At 46.1% G+C, this 20,807-nt stretch overlaps 1 protein-coding gene across 5 annotated transcripts in view; it reads left to right on the top strand.

The window, feature by feature from the left end:
• Positions 1–20,807, top strand: part of VPS13A (vacuolar protein sorting 13 homolog A) — a 254,743-nt gene that overhangs the window by 33,102 nt on the left and 200,834 nt on the right. For 2 of the 5 annotated variants that reach the window (XM_084834257.1, XM_084834258.1), the window contains exons 9-12: positions 3,177–3,257; positions 4,735–4,792; positions 15,229–15,356; positions 18,483–18,589. In XM_084834257.1, the coding sequence (XP_084690383.1) occupies positions 3,177–3,257; positions 4,735–4,792; positions 15,229–15,356; positions 18,483–18,589 (374 nt within the window). Of the gene's footprint in view, positions 1–3,176; positions 3,258–4,734; positions 4,793–7,055; positions 7,148–9,626; positions 9,719–15,228; positions 15,357–18,482; positions 18,590–20,807 lie in introns of those variants that run through there. The other 3 variants (XM_084834259.1, XM_084834260.1, XM_084834261.1) reach the window with 3 other exon arrangements.

Below are 20,807 nucleotides of genomic sequence, written 5' to 3'. Positions count from 1 at the left end.
AAGAACAGTTTTATAGATAGACTAGAGATGTAAAATGTCTGGAAATAATGAAGCTATGGGGAAAATATTTTTTAATCCCCTCTGTAAGATTCCCAGCAGAGTTAGTTCTTTCATTCCTTATTAAAATTATTGATCTAAAGTATATTCTACAGATAGACATTTATGATCAGTTTCCTAAGATGTGAGTAGAGTCACCATTGTGCATTCTTGGCAGTAAATGTGCATTCTTGACAGCTTGGGTTTTGTTCTATAGAGTCCTGTGTTTCTGATGCCATAGCAGTCATGGCAAAGCCCCAGGGGAAGATGTGCTTTCCCCAGAACTATTCAAATCTAATTTAATTTGGTGGCCTCTAATATTGGCCAAGCTGTTTTCGCACATTAATTGGACAGGAATAATCCCTACTGGGTGGCGGTCTAGTTTTATAGTTCCCCTGCATAAAAAGGGCGAGAGAACTGACACCCCCCCCCCCCATTATAGGTTGTTAGCCTTCTGGATACAGTGTGAAAAGTATATGGAAGGTTTCTGCTGAATAAGCTTCAGTCCTGGGCAGAAGAAAATGATTTTTTGGTGGAAAAGCAGGCAGGGTTCCGTCAAGGGAGGAGCACGGTCGATCAATGCTTTGTGCTCACCCATTTGATCCATAAGTGCTTGAACCAACCAAGAGGAAGTTTGTATGTGGCCTTTGTGGATTTTACTTCTGCATTCGATTTAATTGATAGAGACTGTCATTGGGATAAACGCTTACATACTAACATAGACAAGCATTTACTGTTTCTGAACCAGAAACTCTTCTTGCATACTGACCTTCGCGTGCAGATAGGCTTGTCCGGTCCTCTCTCTGGCAAAGTTAATACCAGAAGAGGTGTTAGGCAGGGTTGTCTATTGGCACCTTTCCTGTTCAATTTCTACATGAACAATCTAGTTTCTGAGCTAAGTTCCCAAGACTGTTTCCCCCCATCAATCAGAACTAGAAAGATTCAGATGCCACTATATGCTGATGATATGGACCTCATATCTACTACACAGGTAGGTCTGAGGAGAATCCTGAATATATTAGGTAAAGTTTGTAGCCAAGAGAACCTGGTAATAAATCATTATAAAACTAAGGTGGTAGTTTTCACTAGGAGAAAATGACTTCATAAATGGCACTTAGACGGACATCTGATTGAACAGTTTTCTGGCTTCAAATATTAGGGGGTACATTTCTTTTATAATGGCAATTGAAGATTTCACACACAGGCAGAAGAATCTTCAGCTTGGATAACAGCAAAAGCAGTTCGTATCTTACGGGAGATATAAAGGTGGCTCCCTGGTAGCCCCAGTTCGGAAGTTATATATAGCTAAAGTATTCCCCCAACTTTTATATGAGGTGAAGATATGGGGGCGCAGGGACTAATCCTGTAGTTGAGATTATACAAAATGAGTTCTTGAAGGAACTGTTGGTACTCCCCTCTGGAGTACCCTCCCCATTGCTAAGACTGGAAGCTGACTTGCCTTCTATTAGGGCAAGAATTTTTAAGTCAATTATACTCTACAGGAAAAGACTGATGTATTTTGAGGAAAGTAACTTGGTGAAATGCTTTAATGAACAGTTTGTAAAGGGTGGATGGGCTCGTAATTGGTTAGTATTGCCATACTCTTGTCTAGAAGATGCTCAAACTCTTATGGTCCATAAGGATAAACTTTTTATCAGAGATAGAATTTTTGAGGCAGATTTTTAATGAAAACGTATTTGCCAGTCAATGTCAAGCCTTTTCCCCATGGTTCAGCTAACTTAAGAGAGAGCAATACTTATCACAGTATTTTAAAGAATTGACCTTTTTTGCCCTTAGAAAGGCCTTAACTGCCCTCTGGTTCCAAACACTGCTGGCAGCATACCTGGAGGGGAAGTATAAAGGGACTCCTTTGGTACAGCGGACATGTATGTGAGGTGCGGGGGAGGTGGAAGATGACATTGTTCCTTGTATAAAGATATTAGGATCGTTTCTTGGGAGATCTTCTAAGAGCAAGAGCAGGTTGGCCTACTTCTGATATTATCTGTGATTTGTTGGCGGATTATAACAAAGTGATTATGATCAATGTTGCAACTTTTGCTGTAGCAGCCCAAAAAATCCACCATTTTTTTTTTAAGCTAGCTTTAGGCTGCAGAAGAGACTACCTGCTATAATGTCCTGCTAGTATTGTCACTGGGGTCTATATTTTGTTACCAGTATCAAATTTTAGCCTTCCTTTTCAGTTAATTTCCTTTATACGAATTCCTTTTGTATGCATTTCTTTTATATGAATTTCCTCTGTTCAAGTTTTTAGTAAGAGTATAGGCTGTTGCAGTCATTTAATGTAGGTCTAATCTATTCAGACTATAATTACGAATGTACTAAGTTTACTTTTAAAAGTTTTAAAATATGATACTTTTATGAGCAAGCTAAGCTATACATAAAATACCTTAAGGAACAGAAAGGCAACTTCATGTTCCTAAAGCAGCCCTCCCCTACCTGGTGCTCTCCAGATGTTTTGGACTACAGTGCCCAGCATTTCTGACCATTGGCCATACTGCCTGACGCTGATGGAAGCTGAAATATCTGGAGGGCACCAGGTTGGGGAAGGCTGTCTTAAAGGAAAAAAGTGACTTTAGATCTGTAAAGAGAGCTAAAAAAATAAGTATTGCTTATTTTTCAATTTTTACAAAAAAACAGTGTTTTTCCATGGCCTCAAAATTTCCGGAAATATTACATCTCTAGGCACTGCTACTGTCATCATTGGAGGGGTGGGGGAAGAGGGCTGGCAACTCTGCTGTCGCTTTGGTGGAGGAAGGGAAGAGAAGGGGGAAGGGGCTTCCACCACTGTCATCACAACCAGTGAGGGGGGTGGGGGGAAGAGAGGGCTGTGTCGGGAGATTGTGTGCCGCCCCTGCTCATCTACCTAGTTAATATGAAAGGATGCACCTTTAATCGTGGTTTCATTACTTTCAACAGTTCTAATTAATGTTTTAAGGATTACAGCCTGAAAGTGATAGACTACCATGTTTAAAAAATTGCATATATTTAATCCAACAGCTAGCATTCATGAAGAATTTTCCTCTCAAAATTTATATTGGGTATATGAGTATTGCATGGAATACAACCAAAGTATTGAAGATGGCAATTCAGTTGATTCAGCTTAAACATTTTGATTTCAGCTGGTTCGATTGGACAACTTTTTTGCATACTGGAATGTGAAGTCTGAAATGTTTTATCACAGTGGTTTTAAAGAATCTTTGGTGAGTGATGTATCTAGTATGCCAAACTTAATGTCCTAAATGGTTTCAGGTTTTTCAAATGAAATTTCTTCAGTAGGGATTACATTTTATGAATGTATTGGACTTGAAGTCCTCAAGCTTAAAGCATATTGTTGCTTCTACTACATTAAGGCTATAGTCCTGGGCTATCTGCCTTGGGAGTAAGCCCTATCGAACTCAGTAAAACTTCTCAATAAACGTATTTATTTATTTCATTTCTATACCGCCCAATAGCCGAAGCTGTCTGGGCGGTTCACAAACATCATTGATTTACTATCCTTCATAAGATTCATCCCAGGGCAGCATAGGATCGTGTGTAAATTATTTCCCTGCTTAATTTGCTCTAGGATGAAAAGATACAAAAGAGGGCAGGGCTCCTGTACTTTAATAGTTAGAGGAAACTGATTTTTGATAGGCGTAGCTTGTTGTGAAGGGCTGAGAAATGCCAGATCTGCTGATATTCTTTCTACATAACTATTTACAGGAGCCATATCCTCCTATGTGTCTAGTCACCCAAGCAACCAGATCCTTGTAGTAAATCCCTCCTATATAATAAGGTTTGTTACAGAGGAATATCTGAATTTGATGTATGGTGTTTCCATCTTCTATCTTTACAAGTGATCCTTCTAGAAATCAGTTTTCTCTGTGTAGACTGACAAGAGGTATTTAATCAAGAAGGGAAAGAGATCGCACCTTCCTTCCCACTCACTTGACACACTTCTCCCTCTTCCAAGACCACTTGATGTCCATGAGGGGCAAGGGGGATACATGTAACATATTCAAGGGCATATATCTAACATGTGTAGGCCTAAAATCTTACTTTGCATAGACCTGAACAACATGACTATTATTCCAAACTATCAGCCATGTAATCTGAGCCTAGGCATTTAAGATTTTACTTGTGTACACCTTACTGAAACATTACTCCCATAGATGTTTTTTGGCCTCAGAGGTGGGACAGGTGTACTGGTTGGGTGGGGGCATAACATGTGGTCTTGGTTCCCCACTGTGACTGAGGGAAAAGTATTCTTGAACAGGGCATTAAGTGGTCTGGCCTGAATATGAAATTGTTCCAGCCTAACTTCTAGTTCTAATCCAAAATTTAATCCAAACTTTTATCCAACATGGAGAAATTACCATTCCACATGCTGATACCATTTACATTTTACTACAAGCACATTATCTATATGTAGTACACAGTCCCACATCTTTGCAACATATACATGTACCTAAACTTTTTACAGCTTGTTCTGCATGATCCTATAGTTACAAAACTATTACAGTTATGCAAGATATTATTTTGGATTTCTATATTTTAATTGCATGACGGCCAGTCTAAGAGTGTTTCTTTGGATTACCCTCTCTTGACAATATCATATATCACTATATATTGTAACTTTTCTGGGAGTTAAATATGCAGTTTTCAAACTTTTAAAAATTTCACTTTTCCCCCCAAAAGAGTAACTTACAACATGGAGTTGCGAGTAATAACTTGATTCCAGAAGGCTACAGTTTTGGTAAGTTCTTCATGATCTCTGCAGTCCCACACATGGATTCTGTAGTTCCAGCAAAGCTCTAGAACTCTAGCTGGGGGCTTGCGCTTGCATCTCCTTCTCTCAAGATGAAATGTTCGCTGTGTGCTTTTGCCTTAAATGGCTGGAAGAACACCTTCCTGTTCAGTTCTCTTTCGACTGCTGTGATATCAGCAGCTCAGGGAGTGTTTCTTTGTGCATTTTTTCTCTACAGTGAGTTTCCTGTGCTTGCCTCTTTATTTTTTTAGTTCATTCATTAGATAGTGGGATATAGGTTACATACTGCCTGCAAAGGTTTTTCTCTTCTCCATCTGCCCCTACGTTCTTGTGGTGCAGCAGGAATTATTTTAAAAATAGCGAAGTTGTAGTGGCAAATTACCAGTATCCAACAGATATGACAGTTACCTTATACTTTATTCCTCATTTGCCTCTCACTTTTGAAAAAAAAGGTATATCTAGAAACAAGCACCTAGTAGTTAAGATAAATATGTACCAAGAAGTGTTAGAAATAATTGTTATTGGGCTTCTGAACTCTGCAAGTGACAGTGAAATGTATTCAGTATAAAATGAACAAACAGCCTTGTTGGTCCTCTGACACAGAAGTATATTCAGTGTTAAAAGGCATCAAAACCACTTCTTGAGAAGATACCCCTTCTGATTTCTAGTGGTCTTCCTGTCCACAGTAGGAAAATAGGGTTCTCTATTGATGTGAAAGGATCTCAAGGCCTGCTTTACTCCTTCATTTTCAAGAGGCATGGATCATATTTTTTCCTCTGTAGAAGAAGCACTTCCCAGTTCCTTCCCTGTCTTGCTCAGGAGCCAGATACAAATTTATTTCTGTCTCAGAAAAAAACTTCTACCAGAACTACTTGTCCTTGGTCTCCTCTCTTGAGTCTTTTAGCTTCAGCTATTGGGTGGTATAGAAATAAATAAATAAGATAGATAGATAGATAGGAAGGAAGGAAGGAAGGACAATAAGCCTGTCTCTATTTGTCTCTGTTTTCATTTTTTTGTGTCCTTCCTGGTCTTCAGCTCCAGTGTGACCATCATTTTCTTGGTTTAAAGGTGGGGGTATAAATCAAATAAATAATTAGTAAGCACCTTGGGTTGATGCCTGCAAACAAAGGAGGAAAGCACATAAGAGTTTTGTTCCCAGAGCAAGTTGTCCCCTCTCTGCCAAGCCATGAAGGGAACTGTGGGAGTTGACAATCCCTCAACCATACAAAAAAAGGCAGCATCCTCTCCTGGCTCAGTGGCTGCCCTCAGCCTTCAGAGGCAGTGCCAGGTGGACACCTCTGGTTCTTCTGTCCTTCATGCGTCTGGATGGGGTGACTCACCCAGTGGCTGTGGCTGTTCAGCAATTTTCCAATTTCAGCCTCTGCCTTCAGTCTTCTGTCTGACATGTAGCATAATGCCATGCAGGACAAAAGCATTAATTACCCCAATAAATCAGCAGAACAGGGCAACTTATTGTCAGGGTGGAAACTGAGCCCATAGAGCCTCAGAGCAGTTCTGATTCTGAGGAAGAACAGCAATACGTGGGAGAGGAGCTCACTCATCTCTCACAAGCACAGCAGCTGGCAGAGATTCCTCCTGCCAGCATTCCGGGGATAGATAGCGACCCTGGCAGTGGGAGAGCGCCTGAGGGGGGCTTGCTGGACGCTCGGCGCAGACTCGGCGCAGAGGGAGCGACGACAGATGGAGGACACCGAAAGGAGGTGTACTGCTCATTTGGCGCTCAAACAACGGTCGCGTCCCGAGGACCCAAGGGAAAGAGGGAGGATCTCTTCATAGCCCATAAGTTCAGAGTCTTCCCATGGTTCCCCTTCAAACGGGGACCAACTGCCTTACCTGGAGCTTAGGCTACTCTGCTGTCTTTCTCCAGTGCTGTTCCTTGCTTAGTTGCTAGTGATTAGTATCTGAAAGAGTCATAAAGGAATAAAGCCTCGGAAAGAATCCTCGTCGTCTGTGTTCTGAGTTGGCTATTGGAGGGGACTGCAAGAGGCAGCTAGGGCGCTCCTGACAGCTTGGTTCCTGTTCCTCTTTTTTTTCTCTCTCTCTCTCTCTGCTCCTACTGCCTCTGGAGGCTGCCATGGACTCGGTGGTGCAAGCTCTCGCGCAACAGAACCAGGCTCTTCGTGATCAAGTAGCTCAACTGACGACTGCCGTACAGAGTCTGCAAGCTGCGGTTCAACCCCCACCACCTCCGATTCCCCCCGCCGCAAGTGCCTGGTGGCTCTGCCAGAGAAGTTTTCTGGTGAGAAAGGACTTTTTCAGATTTTCCGGGCCCAATCGGAGCTGTACATGCGCCTACGACCTGAGGATTTCCTGACAGAACAGGTTCGTGTGGGCTTTATCATTAACCTGCTTTCAGGTGTGGTAGCTAGATGGGCTTCGGGACTTCTTCTTGCTAATGACCCCCTGCTCAGGGACTATCAAGGTTTCATGACAGCGATGGCCAGATTTTTTGGCGACCCCCTGTGCATGCAGACGGCTTCTCGGGAGATTCGTTGCCTCAGGCAGGGCAAGGACTCAGTTTCCAGCTATGCGACAACTTTTCGCTTGCTGATGCAGGATTTACAGTGGAATGATGCTGCGCTGGTGGCTCAGTTTTTGGACGGTTTGAACGACGAGATCTTGGATGAGTTGGCACGCATGCCTAGCACGCCTACTTTGGAGGACCTCATCCAGACCTGCCTCCAGATAGGTAGTCGGCTGGAGGGGCGCTGGGAGACCCGGCAGGGTGCCGGGGGCCGATATTTCCCTCCTCCCATTCCCCCACGTTTCCTGCCCCCTCCCCCACCCCCTGCGGTGGGGGCAGAGGAGACCCCGATGCAGCGGGGAGCTACCCGAGCCCCACTGCCGCCGGAGGAACTAGAGCGGCGGCGCACGGAGCACTGATGCTTTCAGTGTGGAAAGCTGGGACATTCGCCAAAACCTGCCGCGCCAGACCCGCAGCCCCACTGCCTCCCCCTCCTCTCCTTCCTCCTCCTCCTCGCCCCCAGGCCTGACTAGGCTGCCCCCCAAGCCTGTTGGGGGTCTCCAGTGTGGGGATCAGTTCCCCACCAGGTGGGTGCCTTCCGCAACCCCCTCTCCCATCTGCTATTGCATGTTCACCTCCGCTCCTCCCAGTGGGGGGGGGGGAGGCCCTAGCTTTAATGGACTCTGGGGCTACGACCAGTTTCATGGATGAAACATTCACTCACCTCCACAAGATTCCTACCCTGCCTCTTCCTGCCCCCTTGGCAGTGGAGACCACTGATTGGTGTCCTCTTCAGGTGCAGTGACCCGGATTACAGCTCCGTTCACTCTGCGTGCCCAGTCCCACGTTGAGCAGATTCAGTTTCACTTGGCCAAGGTTCCCCAATACCCAATCGTGCTGGGTGTTTCCTGGCTCTCTAAGCATAATCCTCAGATTTCTTGGGGGCTTCAGCAGTGGAGCTTGTGTCTCCTTACTGCCGGGCGCCCCGACGGAGGCGCCAGTCTCAGCCCAGGCCTTAACCCTTTCCTCCCCCTCCTTGTCTGCTTCTGGCAGTTCTTCAGCTACCGTGATCCTCCCAGAGAAGTATGCGGCTTTTCGGGATGTTTTCGACAAGGAGGAGGCCGACCAGCTCCCCCCTCACTGCCCTTTTGTCTGTGCCTTTAACCTCATTCCTGGGGTGACCATCCCCGCTGGCCAGCTGTATTCGATGTCGGAGCCGGAACTTGGAGCTCTGCGGGCGTTTTTGGACACAAACCTCAGACGTGGCTTCATTTGCCCTCCTCCTCCCCTGCCTGTGCCCCTACCATGTTTGTGCACAAGAAATCGGGAGAACTCCGCCCGGTGCACAACTTCAGAGTGTTAAATTCAGTCTCGATCCCAGACAAGTACCCCCTCCCCCTCATACCGGAGATGCTGGAGCACCTGGGGCGAGCCAAGATTTTCACAAAGTTGGACCTGCGTGGCGCCTACAATCTGATTCGCATCCGGGAGGGGGATGAGTGGAAGACCTGTTTTGGCACCCGGTACGGAGCGTGTGAATACCTAGTGATGCCGTTTGGGCTCGCCTGCCCCCCCCCCCCCCACGTTTTCGCGTTTTATGAATGCCATCTTCCGGGACTATTTGGACACTTTCCTCATTGTGTATCTTGATGATTTACTTATATTTTCTGAGGACCCCCATGCCCATCAGCACCATGTATCCGCCGTCCTCCAGCGCCTCCGCGAGCACCATCTTTATGCCAAGCTGGAGAAATGTGCGTTTGACCTAACCTCTTTGGACTATCTCAGCTGACGGTATCAGGATGGATCCTGCAAAGGTCCAGGCTGTCCTCTCCTGGCAGGCTCCATCCATCAAGAAGGACTTGCAACGTTTTCTGGGGTTTGCTAATTCTTACAGAAAGTTCCTACCCAGCTTTGCTCGGCTGACATCTCCTCTCACGGACCTCCTTAAGGGGAGGAAATCTCCTTTTCATTGGAAGGCATCTGCCCAACAGGCTTTTGAGGAACTTATGAAGCTTTTTAGTTCTGAGCCGATCCTGTTACATCCCGACCCGAGGAAGCCTTTTGTAGTGCAAACTGATGCCTCTGACTTTGTGGTGGGGGTTGTGCTTTTTCAGCCAGATCGGGCGGGTGGCGGGTTGCAACCCTGCACCTACCACTCCAGGAAGCTGAACATGTCTGAGAGGAATTATACCATCTGGGAGAAGGAACTGTTGGCCATCAAGTCTGCTTTGGAGACCTGGCGTCATCTTCTGGAGGGGGCACAGCACCCAGTTGAAGTTAGAACCGACCATCGCAACCTGGAACTTCTTCAGACAGCCTGTGCCTTAAACCAGCGGAAGATTAGGTGGTCGCTTTTTTTCCCCAGTTCCACCTTAAGATTTGCCATGTGAAGGCCTCCGACAACCTACAGGCAGATGCTCTTTCTTGTAAGCCTGACCTCCAGCCAGGGGGTGAGGGAAATCCCCCCCCCCGATTCTTCCCCCCCAGAGCCTGGCGGCAGCTGTGGTACCTCGCTCTTGGGAGGAGCTTATTCACTCTGAACAGGCTCAGGATGCTTTTGTCTGCACAAAAGTGGAGGAATTGGGGCTAGCCTCTGCCCCCCCCCACTCTACCCCCTTCTCTTTGCGAGGTGGCCTGCTTTACCATTCCGGCCGGGTCTATGTGCCTTTGTCAAGGGCTCCTTGGAGGGCTCTCTCAGTCTAATCTAGTAGCCAAGTCCAGACGCAGACAAAGGGATTCTTTTCAAAGCTTTATTCTTCTTTTACAACTTAACAATTCTACAGGTAGCAACTAGATCTGAGTAGCAGCATCCCTATGCCCTAAGTTGGAACAGTTGGTCCCTGTTTGAAAGGCAATTACTGGCAGACCCCTGAATATAAGGACTAGGGAGAATCCCTCCCCTTTTCCCTTGGATCCTCTGGGCGCAACCGTTCTTTGAGCGCCAACCGGGTGCTACTCCTCCTTTCTGCGCTCTCCATTTGGCACCGCTCTCTGCATCTGCGCCGCGCATCCAACCAGTCTGCTATCGGTGCTGGGTCACTCCCTGGACTGCTTTCTAATCTAGGAATGTTGGTGGGAGGAATCTCTGTCAGCTGCGGGCCCTGGGAAAAAGGGGCGCGCTCCTCTCCCAGGAGTGACTGCTCTTCCTCCGAATCAGAACTACTCTGGGATTCTATGGGCTCAGTGTCCACCCTGACAGCCTTCTAGACCCCTCCGCGAGAAGGTCCTCCATCAGTGCCACGACTCCCCCACCGCTTGGCATTTTGGCTTCGCCAAGACCCTGCACGGAGTGACGCGGGATTTTTGGTGGCCTCGTGTGTGTCGGGACATCAAGTCCTATGTCGCGTCCTGCCCAACCTGCCAGTGGGCAAAGGCCCCCTCAGGCAAGCCCACAGGCTTGCTTCACCCCCTGCCTACCCCCTCAGGACCTTGGAAACTGCTCTCCCTTGACTTCATCACTGACTTGCCTCCCTCACACAGTAAGACCACTATTCTGGTGGTGGTGGATTTGTTTTCTAAGATGGCCCATTTCATCCCCTGCTCTGGGTTGCCCACAGCCAGGGAGATGGTGGAGCTTTTTTTGGCACATGTTTTCCGGCTCTATGGATGGCCCAAGGGTCTCATTTCGGATAGGGGGGCCCAATTCACTGCCCATTTCTGGAGGGAGCTACTTGGGCTTCTCCATGTGACGCTCCGTCTTTCCTCCGCCCACCATCCACAGACGGATGGTCAGACCGAGCGCAGCAATGCGACTCTGGAGCAATATTTGCGCTGTTATGTCAGTTACCAGCAAGATGACTGGTTTTCCTTGCTGCCTCTCGCAGAATTTGCTTATAACAATGCCTGCCATGCTTCCACCCACCAGACTCCATTTTTTGCCAATTTTGGTTACCACCCCAAGGCTTTCCCGTCCACCCTGGCTCCCTCTTCGGTGCCAGCGGCCCATGAGTTTTTAGAGGAGTTGCGAGTGGTACACCACCACTTACGGGACTCCCTCGAGCAAGCTAAGACAGCCTACAAGGCCTCTGCAGACCGGCGGTGCCAGCCGGGTCCGTCTCTGCAACTGGGGGACTGGGTTTGGTTGTCCACCCAATACCTCCCCTCTCACTCGCCCGCAAGGAAGCTCGTGCCTCGCTGCACGGGGCCTTTCCAGATTATGGCCCAGGTTAACCTGGTTGCTTTTCGCCTGGCTTTCCCCCCCTCCATGAAGATCCATCCTGTTTTTCATCGGTCCTTGCTGTCCCCCCTGGTTTCTGGTGACCCTCATCGCTCGGCCAGCTCCCCCCTGCCGCCAGTGCTGGTGGAGGGGGAGGAGGAGTTTGAGGTCACGGAGATTCTGGACTCCTGCCTTTCTCGTGGCCGCCTGCAGTATCTGGTGGACTGGAAGGGGTATGGGCCAGATGAGCGATCCTGGGAACCTGCGGAAAATGTGCATGCTCTGTTGCTGCTGAGGCGTTTCCACCAGCTGTACCCCCACAAACCCAGGGCCCCTGGGGAGGAGCACGAGGGGGGGCCTCATGGGAGCGGGGATGATGTCAGGGTGGAAACTGAGCCCATAGAGCCCCAGAGCAGTTCTGATTTTGAGGAGGAACAGCAATCCATGGGAGAGGAGCTCACTCATCTCTCACAAGCACAGCAGCTGGCAGAGATTCCTCCTGCCAGCATTCCTGGGATAGTGACCCTGGCAGTGAGAGAGCGCCTGAGGGGGGCTTGTTGGACGCTCAGCGCAGACTCAGGGAGCGACGACAGATGGAGGGCGCCGAAAGGAGGCATACTGCTCGTTTGGCGCTCAAACAACAGTTGCGTCCCGAGGACCCAAGGGAAAGAGGGAGGATCTCTCCTTAGCCCATAAGTTCAGAGTCTTCCCATGGTTCCCCTTCAAACGGGGACCATCTGCCTTACCTGGAGCTTAGGCTACTCTCCTGCCTTTCCCCAGTGCTGTTCCTTGCTTAGTCGTTAGTGATTAGTATCTGAAAGAGTCATAAAGGAATAAAGCCTCGGAAAGAATCCTCGTTGTCTATGTCCTGAGTTGGCTATTGGTGGGGACTGCAAGAGGCAGCTAGGGCGCTCCTGACACTTATTGTATAATCTTATGGCAGCAGAGATTCATTTTTCTGATAATAGCTCCTCACCTCTCCAGCCAACTGCACAAAGTTTTTCTTCTCATGAGTTAAGGTCTGCATCTAAGACCCTATCTTGCCAGAATAGTTCCATTCCCAACCTTTATGCAACGAATCTGGATGCTCAGCTCATTCAGAAAGTGAGAACCATTATAGATTGTATTTATGTGCATTTGCATAAGAGTAGAGGAAGAAAATGCAACCACAAAAGTGCTAAGGGTTCCTCCTCATCCTCCTGTTTCTCCCCATCTGCTTATATTGCCTGCAAGTACAGTGTCTCTACTAATGCCTTCCAGCACTGTAAAAACTATACAGAATTCACCCTTCTCTCAGATAAAGAAGGCAAGGGGTCAGCAGAGGACTCTCACAGAGGAATCCCAGTCCTCCAGACTTTTCCATAATCAAAATGTCGTACATGTTCTCTCCAAATTAGTCTCTATCATACACACTCATGATTTTCTGATCAGCCATTAAAACTGTAATCTCCAACCATCCTTGCAGATACATCATCCAGGAGCCACAATAGATATCGACACAGGACACATATTCCTATTTCAGGAAAGGGCCCAGAAAATCATGATGGTCTTCAAACCTCTTCTTGTCCACCAGAAAGTGATTACTTTGGCCCACATTCTGGGCCTCAGTATCTCCTGCATAGAGATTGTCCTATGGTATCATTTGCATTCCAGGGTGCTACAGTGATACCTACTTCCATTCCAGAATGAAATGGCCAAAAAAACTCCATTGAAAACTACCATTGACACTAGATCAATGGTGATGGTGGTTCAAATCCAACAGTCTTGCCAGTGGAGTCTCCCAAGGGGCCCTTCCAAAGTACTTCTCACTGCAGATGTGAACCTTTGAGGGTGGGGAGCCCACTGCATGGACCACATAGTTCAGGGAACTTGGTGAACATAGGAGTCCAAACACATGATCAGCTGGCTGGAACTCCATGCAATACATCTAGCTCTTCCCAGCACCTTGGACTGGATTAGCTGCCAGGGCCTCAGCCCCTCTGAATGGCATCTCAATCTAACTACATTCAAAGTGATTCAGAGTCACTTCGATTACATCAGCATAAGCCTCTTTGTCTCCTCCATAAACTTCAAGAATCGAAGGTACTTTTCCAGTTTTCCAACAGAAGGAGCAGAAATCGCAGATGGCTAATGTCAGCATGGTCCCCCACCTTTCTGCCTTCCTAGCAACTCCTTGTGAGGGTATTAAACAAAACTGGAAGGGAGCAGGTATCGGTTGTTCTGGCCAAAAAGACCCTGGTTCTGAGAAATGATCCACCTAGCATCAACACAATCATGGTTCCTCCCCAACAAACCACTGTAGCTTGATGGATGAAATCCTGCATTGCACTATTCTTGTTCCACTCAATGTCATGGCACATTCTGCCAGGGCTGTAGCTCTGTCAACAAATGCACCTCCTGAAATCTGCCAGGACACTACCTGGTTCTCAGAAATACATTAATAAAACACTACAAATTAGATAGCTATGACTTTTCAGAGGCAGACTTTACCCGGAGAGTATTAGACAAAGTACTCTTGCCATAACGATTCAGCCAATCATCCCACCTATCACACTGCTTTTTCGTATCCTGGCCTGGAGACACTCCTACACCAGTAGAGAAAAGAATGTTGGCAGTTACCATTAATGTTTCTTGATGTGTAGAGGGTCTCCAGGCCCTGCCCTTATATTTAGTGATTCTTGTTCTTTTCACTGGATTTCACACAGACTTTCAGCAGCAGAGTGCAGGGATACCAGATACTTCTCAAGGAGACTCCTCTCTCATTTCAAATCTGTTGTTAATTCTTGGTTCATGCTTTCTACCACCATAAGTTTGTCCCAGTTCAGAACTGGGAGGGGCTTCTTCTAGGGAGGCAAAGTATCAAAGCTTAAGTAACATGATCCTTGCTCTTGAGGAAGTAGTGCTTCCAGACAAGAGGGCCCCTAGCACTATCAATCAGAAGGCATTATCAACAATTCCATCTTCGTCCCTTAATGGAATTTCTGCATTAAGAAAAAAGATGGAAGCAGCAATGGGAAAATGGGAGGGTAACAAGTGGAAGACTTCATTGTCTGCTCTCTCCCCTCCCTCTTCCCACCCCAGTAAAATTCTGTGAATGAGGCAAGGTGATAGCACCAAAAAAAAAAAACTTAGCTGGAAGCACTCTGGGGATCCTCTGAACACCAACAAGAAGAAACCTTCATAGTGAGTGCCAACGTTCCTTTCTCCCAGAACTTCTAGTGGGAGAGAACAGCAAGGCTAGAGGGTTATCCTGAATGCCCCCTCTGGGTCAGCTCAGCTGATATTTATTTAATCACATTGTTGCAGTTCTTCCACAGAGAGTTCTGTGTGGCTATTCCATGTTATGTTATTCCATGTTATCCTTCTACTAGCTCTGTGAGGCTAGTTTGATCAAAAGATAGTGATTGGCCCAAGGCCACTTAGTAGTGTTGAACCCTCATCTTCCCAGTGCACTTCCACACTATCTACTATATCAGGCTGGCACTCTCTAGTAAGAGCTTAGACGACTGCAACAGTATCCTGGCTCGATGCTGGGGGAGGCACAGCAGGGCCATTTTACCATCCAGAGCGCTACTCACGTAGGCTACGTTTGGAGGTACAATAAAACCATTCCCATGATTAGGCAGCTGATTACAGAGACTGAGTCCATAGCTTGTTGAATGCTTTCTTCTCCCGCAGTAGTTGAGAAAGAGATGATCCTTCCAGCAATTAAGTAATGAATTCGTTGCATGATTTACTTGTCCCTTGACTAACTTACTCTAAAATTCTATTTTTTTTTAGTATTCCGTCCAATTTCAGCTAAAGCCAAGCTCCGCATGAATCCACGATCTGATGTTGACTTTTCTGTACCAAAGCTAGATCTAAACGTAAATCTTCAGGAAATAACCATAGAACTTAATAAACCACAGGTAACTTTATATAAGAGATTTTTAGAGTTGCAGAAACCTTGTTTATCTTATGGACTAGGAAATTCTCTCATTGAAGATTGGCAGTCCTGTAGCAGGGTCACAGCTTTCAATTATCTGTAGAATTCGCCAGTTCAGACCGATCTCCCAAAGAAGGAGCAGGTTCATATCTGAGTTCCTGTTTTGAGCCTCAAAATCTATTTATTTATCAGCACTTAGCAGCAACAGCAGACTTTTTCTTCCTTTCTTACCCAGTTGCTGCTAGCTAGGTGCTGCTAACCACCTACTGTCCCAGTTCTGTCTAGGAATTGAGTAAGGCTTTCTTCACACCCAGCCTGGAGATCACATTGTAGTATTCTCCAAGCTTTTACGCAGCGTGTGTGTGTGAGAGGGGGGGGGGGTTGTTTTGCACATAACAGCAGCCCATGGGTTCAACAACCCATGGGCTGTCATGCACAAGTAGGAGAAAGCAGGTGCACTGCGTCCTGCATGCATGCCTCTTCTACTTTGATTGGCCCGTTTACAAGTTGTTGAGCATGACATGTGAACTCTTGAGAACTGGATTGCTTAGGGGCGAAACAACCCAATAGTTAACTCATAGTTTGTTGTAGGATTAACTGCTGTGTTTTTAGCCCCTAAACAATCCGATGCTCTTGGGTTCCCATGTCACACTGAACAACCTGTGAACGGGCCAATCATAGGTTGTTGAGTAAAAGTGGAAGTGGCGGGTTTGTGGGAGGCAGCTCTCTCTCTCCCTCCCACTCATCCCTGAAAGCCCATGGATTGTTTAACACATGGGCTGTCATTATGTGTGAACCAGGTCATAGTGTGAGTTTTGGTGTAGGAGACTTATTGTGGACTCTGTGGCTACTCTTCAGGCATGGTCCTTAAGAAGTGAAACTAGATGTACAGTAAACAAGCAGATAGTCTTCCCTATAAAAGGCTATGAGTCCTCTGCCTTGATCATCAGGGTCGCCATGACTATAATAGTACTGCCAGTGGATGCTATGCGCCATGGTGAAGAGATCCCTGAGATCTTAACAAACTGGCAAAGGAATAAATTCTTAGCTTTAGCAAATTGACAAGGGTAGCTGTTCTGATGGGAGATGCATCATCAGTATCTCTTCGTTGTTGTTCTGCCTAAAGCATTGTTTCTGGGATATAGTTGATGTTTCACATATTTTTTTATTATTGAGATATACATTTTCCCTTAAATATTTATTATTTATTTATTGCATTTGTATCCCACCTTTGTTCCATTGCGGAACTCAAGGTGGCTACACATGGTTCCCAGGTGGCCTCCTCTCCAAGCACTGACCAGACCCAGACCTGCTAAGCCTCAACAAGGTGGCTGCTTCGTGTGCCCTCAGACCATGTCTTGGGACCAAAATTACAATTGGAGGCACGCTCCACTCTTGAACCCAAAAAAGGTTACTTTTTGTAGAAAGAGTAAGAATTTTTTTTACCCTCAAAGCAGTTTTCCCCCTGTTCTGGTGATTGATGCAAGATGCAGTGGGCAACTTCCTGTGTCAATATGTACTTTGCAGCAAATAGCCTGTCTGCTGCTCCGCTGTTCAAATTGGGACTACAGTGGGGGCAAATAGCTAAAACTCCCCTTTCTCAACTCCAAGGTTTTGATATGCCTTGAGCTTCCCCTCAAATTGGGTTTTAGCCCCCCATAAAAGGGCTAAAGACATGAATAATGCCATGCCTAGTTTGGCCTTTAGTCTGCCCTGGGAATGGCTGTTATAAGTCTTTTGCTGAACTACTGGCATGTGGATTCCAAGTCAAACTTGGCCGTGATCCTGTTCCATAGTGGGTAAGCTCTCAGAGGAGCTACCTTGCTGAGCCCCAAAGGAGGAAAATTAAAAATCAGGAGGAAGGCGTCCATCCATTCGTTTTCCAGGTCCCAGTACTGTTGTAGGGTTGGCACAGGCAAAAACTGCCTGGCCAACAACACAGGCACAAAGGATTGAATATTTTATAAAACAGGTCAGAAGTAAGAGAGAAAGAAAAGACTTGCTTCTCTACCTCTGCTTCTGCAAGAGCCCTCCTTTTTTAATTTATTTTATTTATTGCATTTATACCCTGCCTTTTTTCCTCTTGCAAGGAACCCAGGGCAGCTTACATTATCCTCCTCCTCTCCATTTTATCTTCACAACAACAACCCTGTGAGGTGGGTTGGGCTGAGAGTGTGTGACTGGCCCAAAGTCACCCAGTGAGCTTCCATGGCCGAGTGGGGACTAGAACCCGGATCTCCCAAGTCCCAGTCCAACACTCTTGCCACTACACCACACTGGCTCTTTTGAGATGAAAGTTTCACTGTGTAGTGCCAGGTTAACTTTGCTGATCCGGGATGTACACTGATTATGAACATTCAAGTGCCCTCCTTCACTGAGTTAGAAAAATGGATCTTTCTCCAAACTTACATGTACTCGGTCAATGTAAGTCTGTTTCCCCCAGTTGTTATCTTGTGGTCAGTTACTTAGGATCTGGGGAGCTGGTTAACCTGGGTTTCTAGAGGATGTCCTCTTCTTTGTCCTCTGCTGAAATTATTTTTACACAATATTATTAATACTTAGTGTTTTCTTTCCTTTTTCATCAAGATGAAATAGTTAACAGTCCAAAATCCTTTTTGCAGATTTGCACTTGTCCACTGAAGACATAGACCCAGTTCACACATAATGCCAATTTGTGGGTTAAATAACCCAACAACAAAGCATAGGTTAACTCTGGGTTTTTTAACCTCTAAGTGTCCAGGTGGCACCCTAACAACATAAGTATGAGGCAATCATAGGTTGTTAATTGAAAGTGGAAGCAGGGAACTCGCCAGAGGCAATGCGTTCACTTGCTCCCTCTTGTGCCCAACAACCCATGGTTTAAACAACCCATGGGCTATTGTTACATGCACACCAGCTCATAGTTACCCGAGGAAGACTGAAAGTGCTGGTTCTTCCTATTTGGTCAGGAATGAATATTAAGTCTGAATCAAATACATTACTGGCAGTATATTTTTGCATGCTTCAATCCTTTCAGGCTACAAATAACATGATAATATGTAGTTTGCTTTCTGTTATAGTGATCCTCTGTACAAATGGTAAGTGTTATTTTGCATTTCTTTTCTTGCAGTATTTCAGTATTATGGAGCTCCTTGAATCAATCGATATGATGACCCGAAATTTACCATACAGGAAGTATAGGCCAGATGTTCCTGTTCACAATAATGCCAAGAAATGGTAATATATATATAAAAAAATTAAAACTTGCTTCTGGGAGGATGTTTTATATAAACAACACTGTATTATTTCTGAGAAAATATTTAGGCATGAATTGCCTTACAGATAACGTTCTGCACATACTTCTAGCTCATCTTTTGCATATATTCCTTCACACATCTTAAAAAACCGTTCACCAGTGTATGGAGCAAAACTGCCACACTGGATGTACTTTTTGTTGTAGAATTTACACATAAGTAGATGTACAACATAGTCCTTCTAGGATATTGTCCTCTGCTCAGTAGTAAACAACGTTCCCAAATTTCAGCCACTTACCATGGAACAATTTTCTTTTTATAAATAAAAAACACCTGGGGCATAAGACTTCTGAAGATATCCGTTTTTAACATTGGGGTGCTTTTCTGTCCCAGCCAATGTAAAGTGTTGAGAATAAAAAATGCCCTATGGGTTTTTTCAAATGAAAATTGATTCAAAGAAGCTGATCTGTGCCCCTATTTTGATGTTTTGTTTTGGGACACTTCCCTGAGATATGTTAGATTCCCATCTGGTGTGAAGGAGACATCCTGGGCCTCTGTGGCTCCTCCCAGCCAGTTCATTCCTTGCCTTTGCCTGGGACAGGACTTGTTCTTATCTCTCCTCAACAATCTCCTTTTCCAGGCCTCGTTTTTCCTTTCAATCCTTGTTCTACCTCTACCTTTTCTCTTTTTCTAGTTTATTCTTTTCTCTCTTTTAAAAACAAACAAGCAGAAAAGAAAAGAAACCTTTTTCTGACCCTTTTCTGGCTCTTTCACCACAAGATGGCATCACCTTCCAAGAAGAGCTCCAAATCTGGTAAGAAAAGAGAAAAGGTGCCTCCGGTAAGGCATATCAGAATCGTCTGGAATCCAGCTGCCAGTCACAAGGCACCACCCCCGCTCAACTTTGCGGAGCTGACGGTCGGTCACTCCTGGCTCCGATAACGAGTTTGCGAGAGGGCCAGTAGCGTCCAGGCATAGCAACCACAGCTCTGCAAACACCAGCAATTCGGAGCAGTGCCCTTGTGGAACTGGAGGATCTCATGCCCTCTCCATAGTTCCTGCCTTGGAAGAGGCTGACCCAGACGTCTATCTGGAGGAGTTTGTGAGGGCATGTAAACACTCCTTGGGGCTATGGGAGCGGGAGGAAGCTGGGACACACCCATTGTTTTCCCACCAAAAATCAGTTTCATTTTCCCAGGATTGTACAATCTGCATTTTGCAAATACAGCCTCTTCCATGGGATAATATGAAGGCACAGCACCCCCCAGGTGTCCCCTTCTCCCCACAGGAGATTCAGCTGAACAACAGCCCCTCCCTCCCCAGGATCAGGCTTTTTTAAAAACAATTCAACAGGCCATTAGAAGGGAATTGGCTCAGCTCTCTGATCAGCAAAGTGGATGTGAAAACGCAGGGAAATAACTCCTTCCTCCAGTTCTTCTTCTTTCTCCACAGCCAAAGGAAAAAACTAACGAGGCCAAGCACTCCAAGATCCCTGATAAAACTAGATTGCCCACTAGATTCTTCTGCTGAATCAGCCCCTGATTCTCCCGACCCTCGTGTCACGGTCAAGGGAAGACATAAGTCAAAGGGAATCTTGCCTGAGCACCCTTCTGACTCAGATTCTCTTGTTTTGTTAGATGAATGTTCAGGTGAACGGTCAGATCCTGGGACAGTGGATGAACCTTCCAGTGTAAGATTATTTAACGATGATGATTTTCTTTCTATTCTGTCCAAAGCTATAGTTTCGCTGAACATTAATTCTTTTCAGGAAACAACCAAGCAGCCTTTCAGAAGTGAGCCTGCTAATCCTAAGCCTGCTAACTTTCCTTCCTCCTTTGAAAAATTGGTTAATCTGAAGGGAAGGCCCCCTGCCAAGCCAAAAGGAGCTCTAGCATAGCTCAAACATTTTACTCCTTACCACAGCCAATTATGGAAGAACTTAAGGTTGCTTTAGTTGATGCTCTGCTGGCAGCCTTACTTTCAGGAGCCATACATCCTAAGCATGGGGACTCCCCCCTCAAGGATCCTAGTGGAAAATGTATTGAAGCAGCACTGAAAAGAGATCATGAAGCTACGGCTTTTGCTGTCCATGCTTCCTGTACAGCCTCTTTTTTTTTCTCGAGCCACTCTCCTGTGGGTCAAAGATATTATCAACAATAAAGAGCTGGATAGTTTTTCCTTGCGTAGGAATCTTTCTCAAT

The sequence above is a fragment of the Heloderma suspectum genome, chromosome 2 (assembly GCF_057233095.1).
Source record: "Heloderma suspectum isolate Gila_16-S chromosome 2, 16-S_ref, whole genome shotgun sequence".
NCBI lineage: Eukaryota > Metazoa > Chordata > Lepidosauria > Squamata > Helodermatidae > Heloderma > Heloderma suspectum.
Note: the sequence above shows the minus strand (reverse complement) of the source record. Positions and strands in the feature narration are given on the sequence as shown.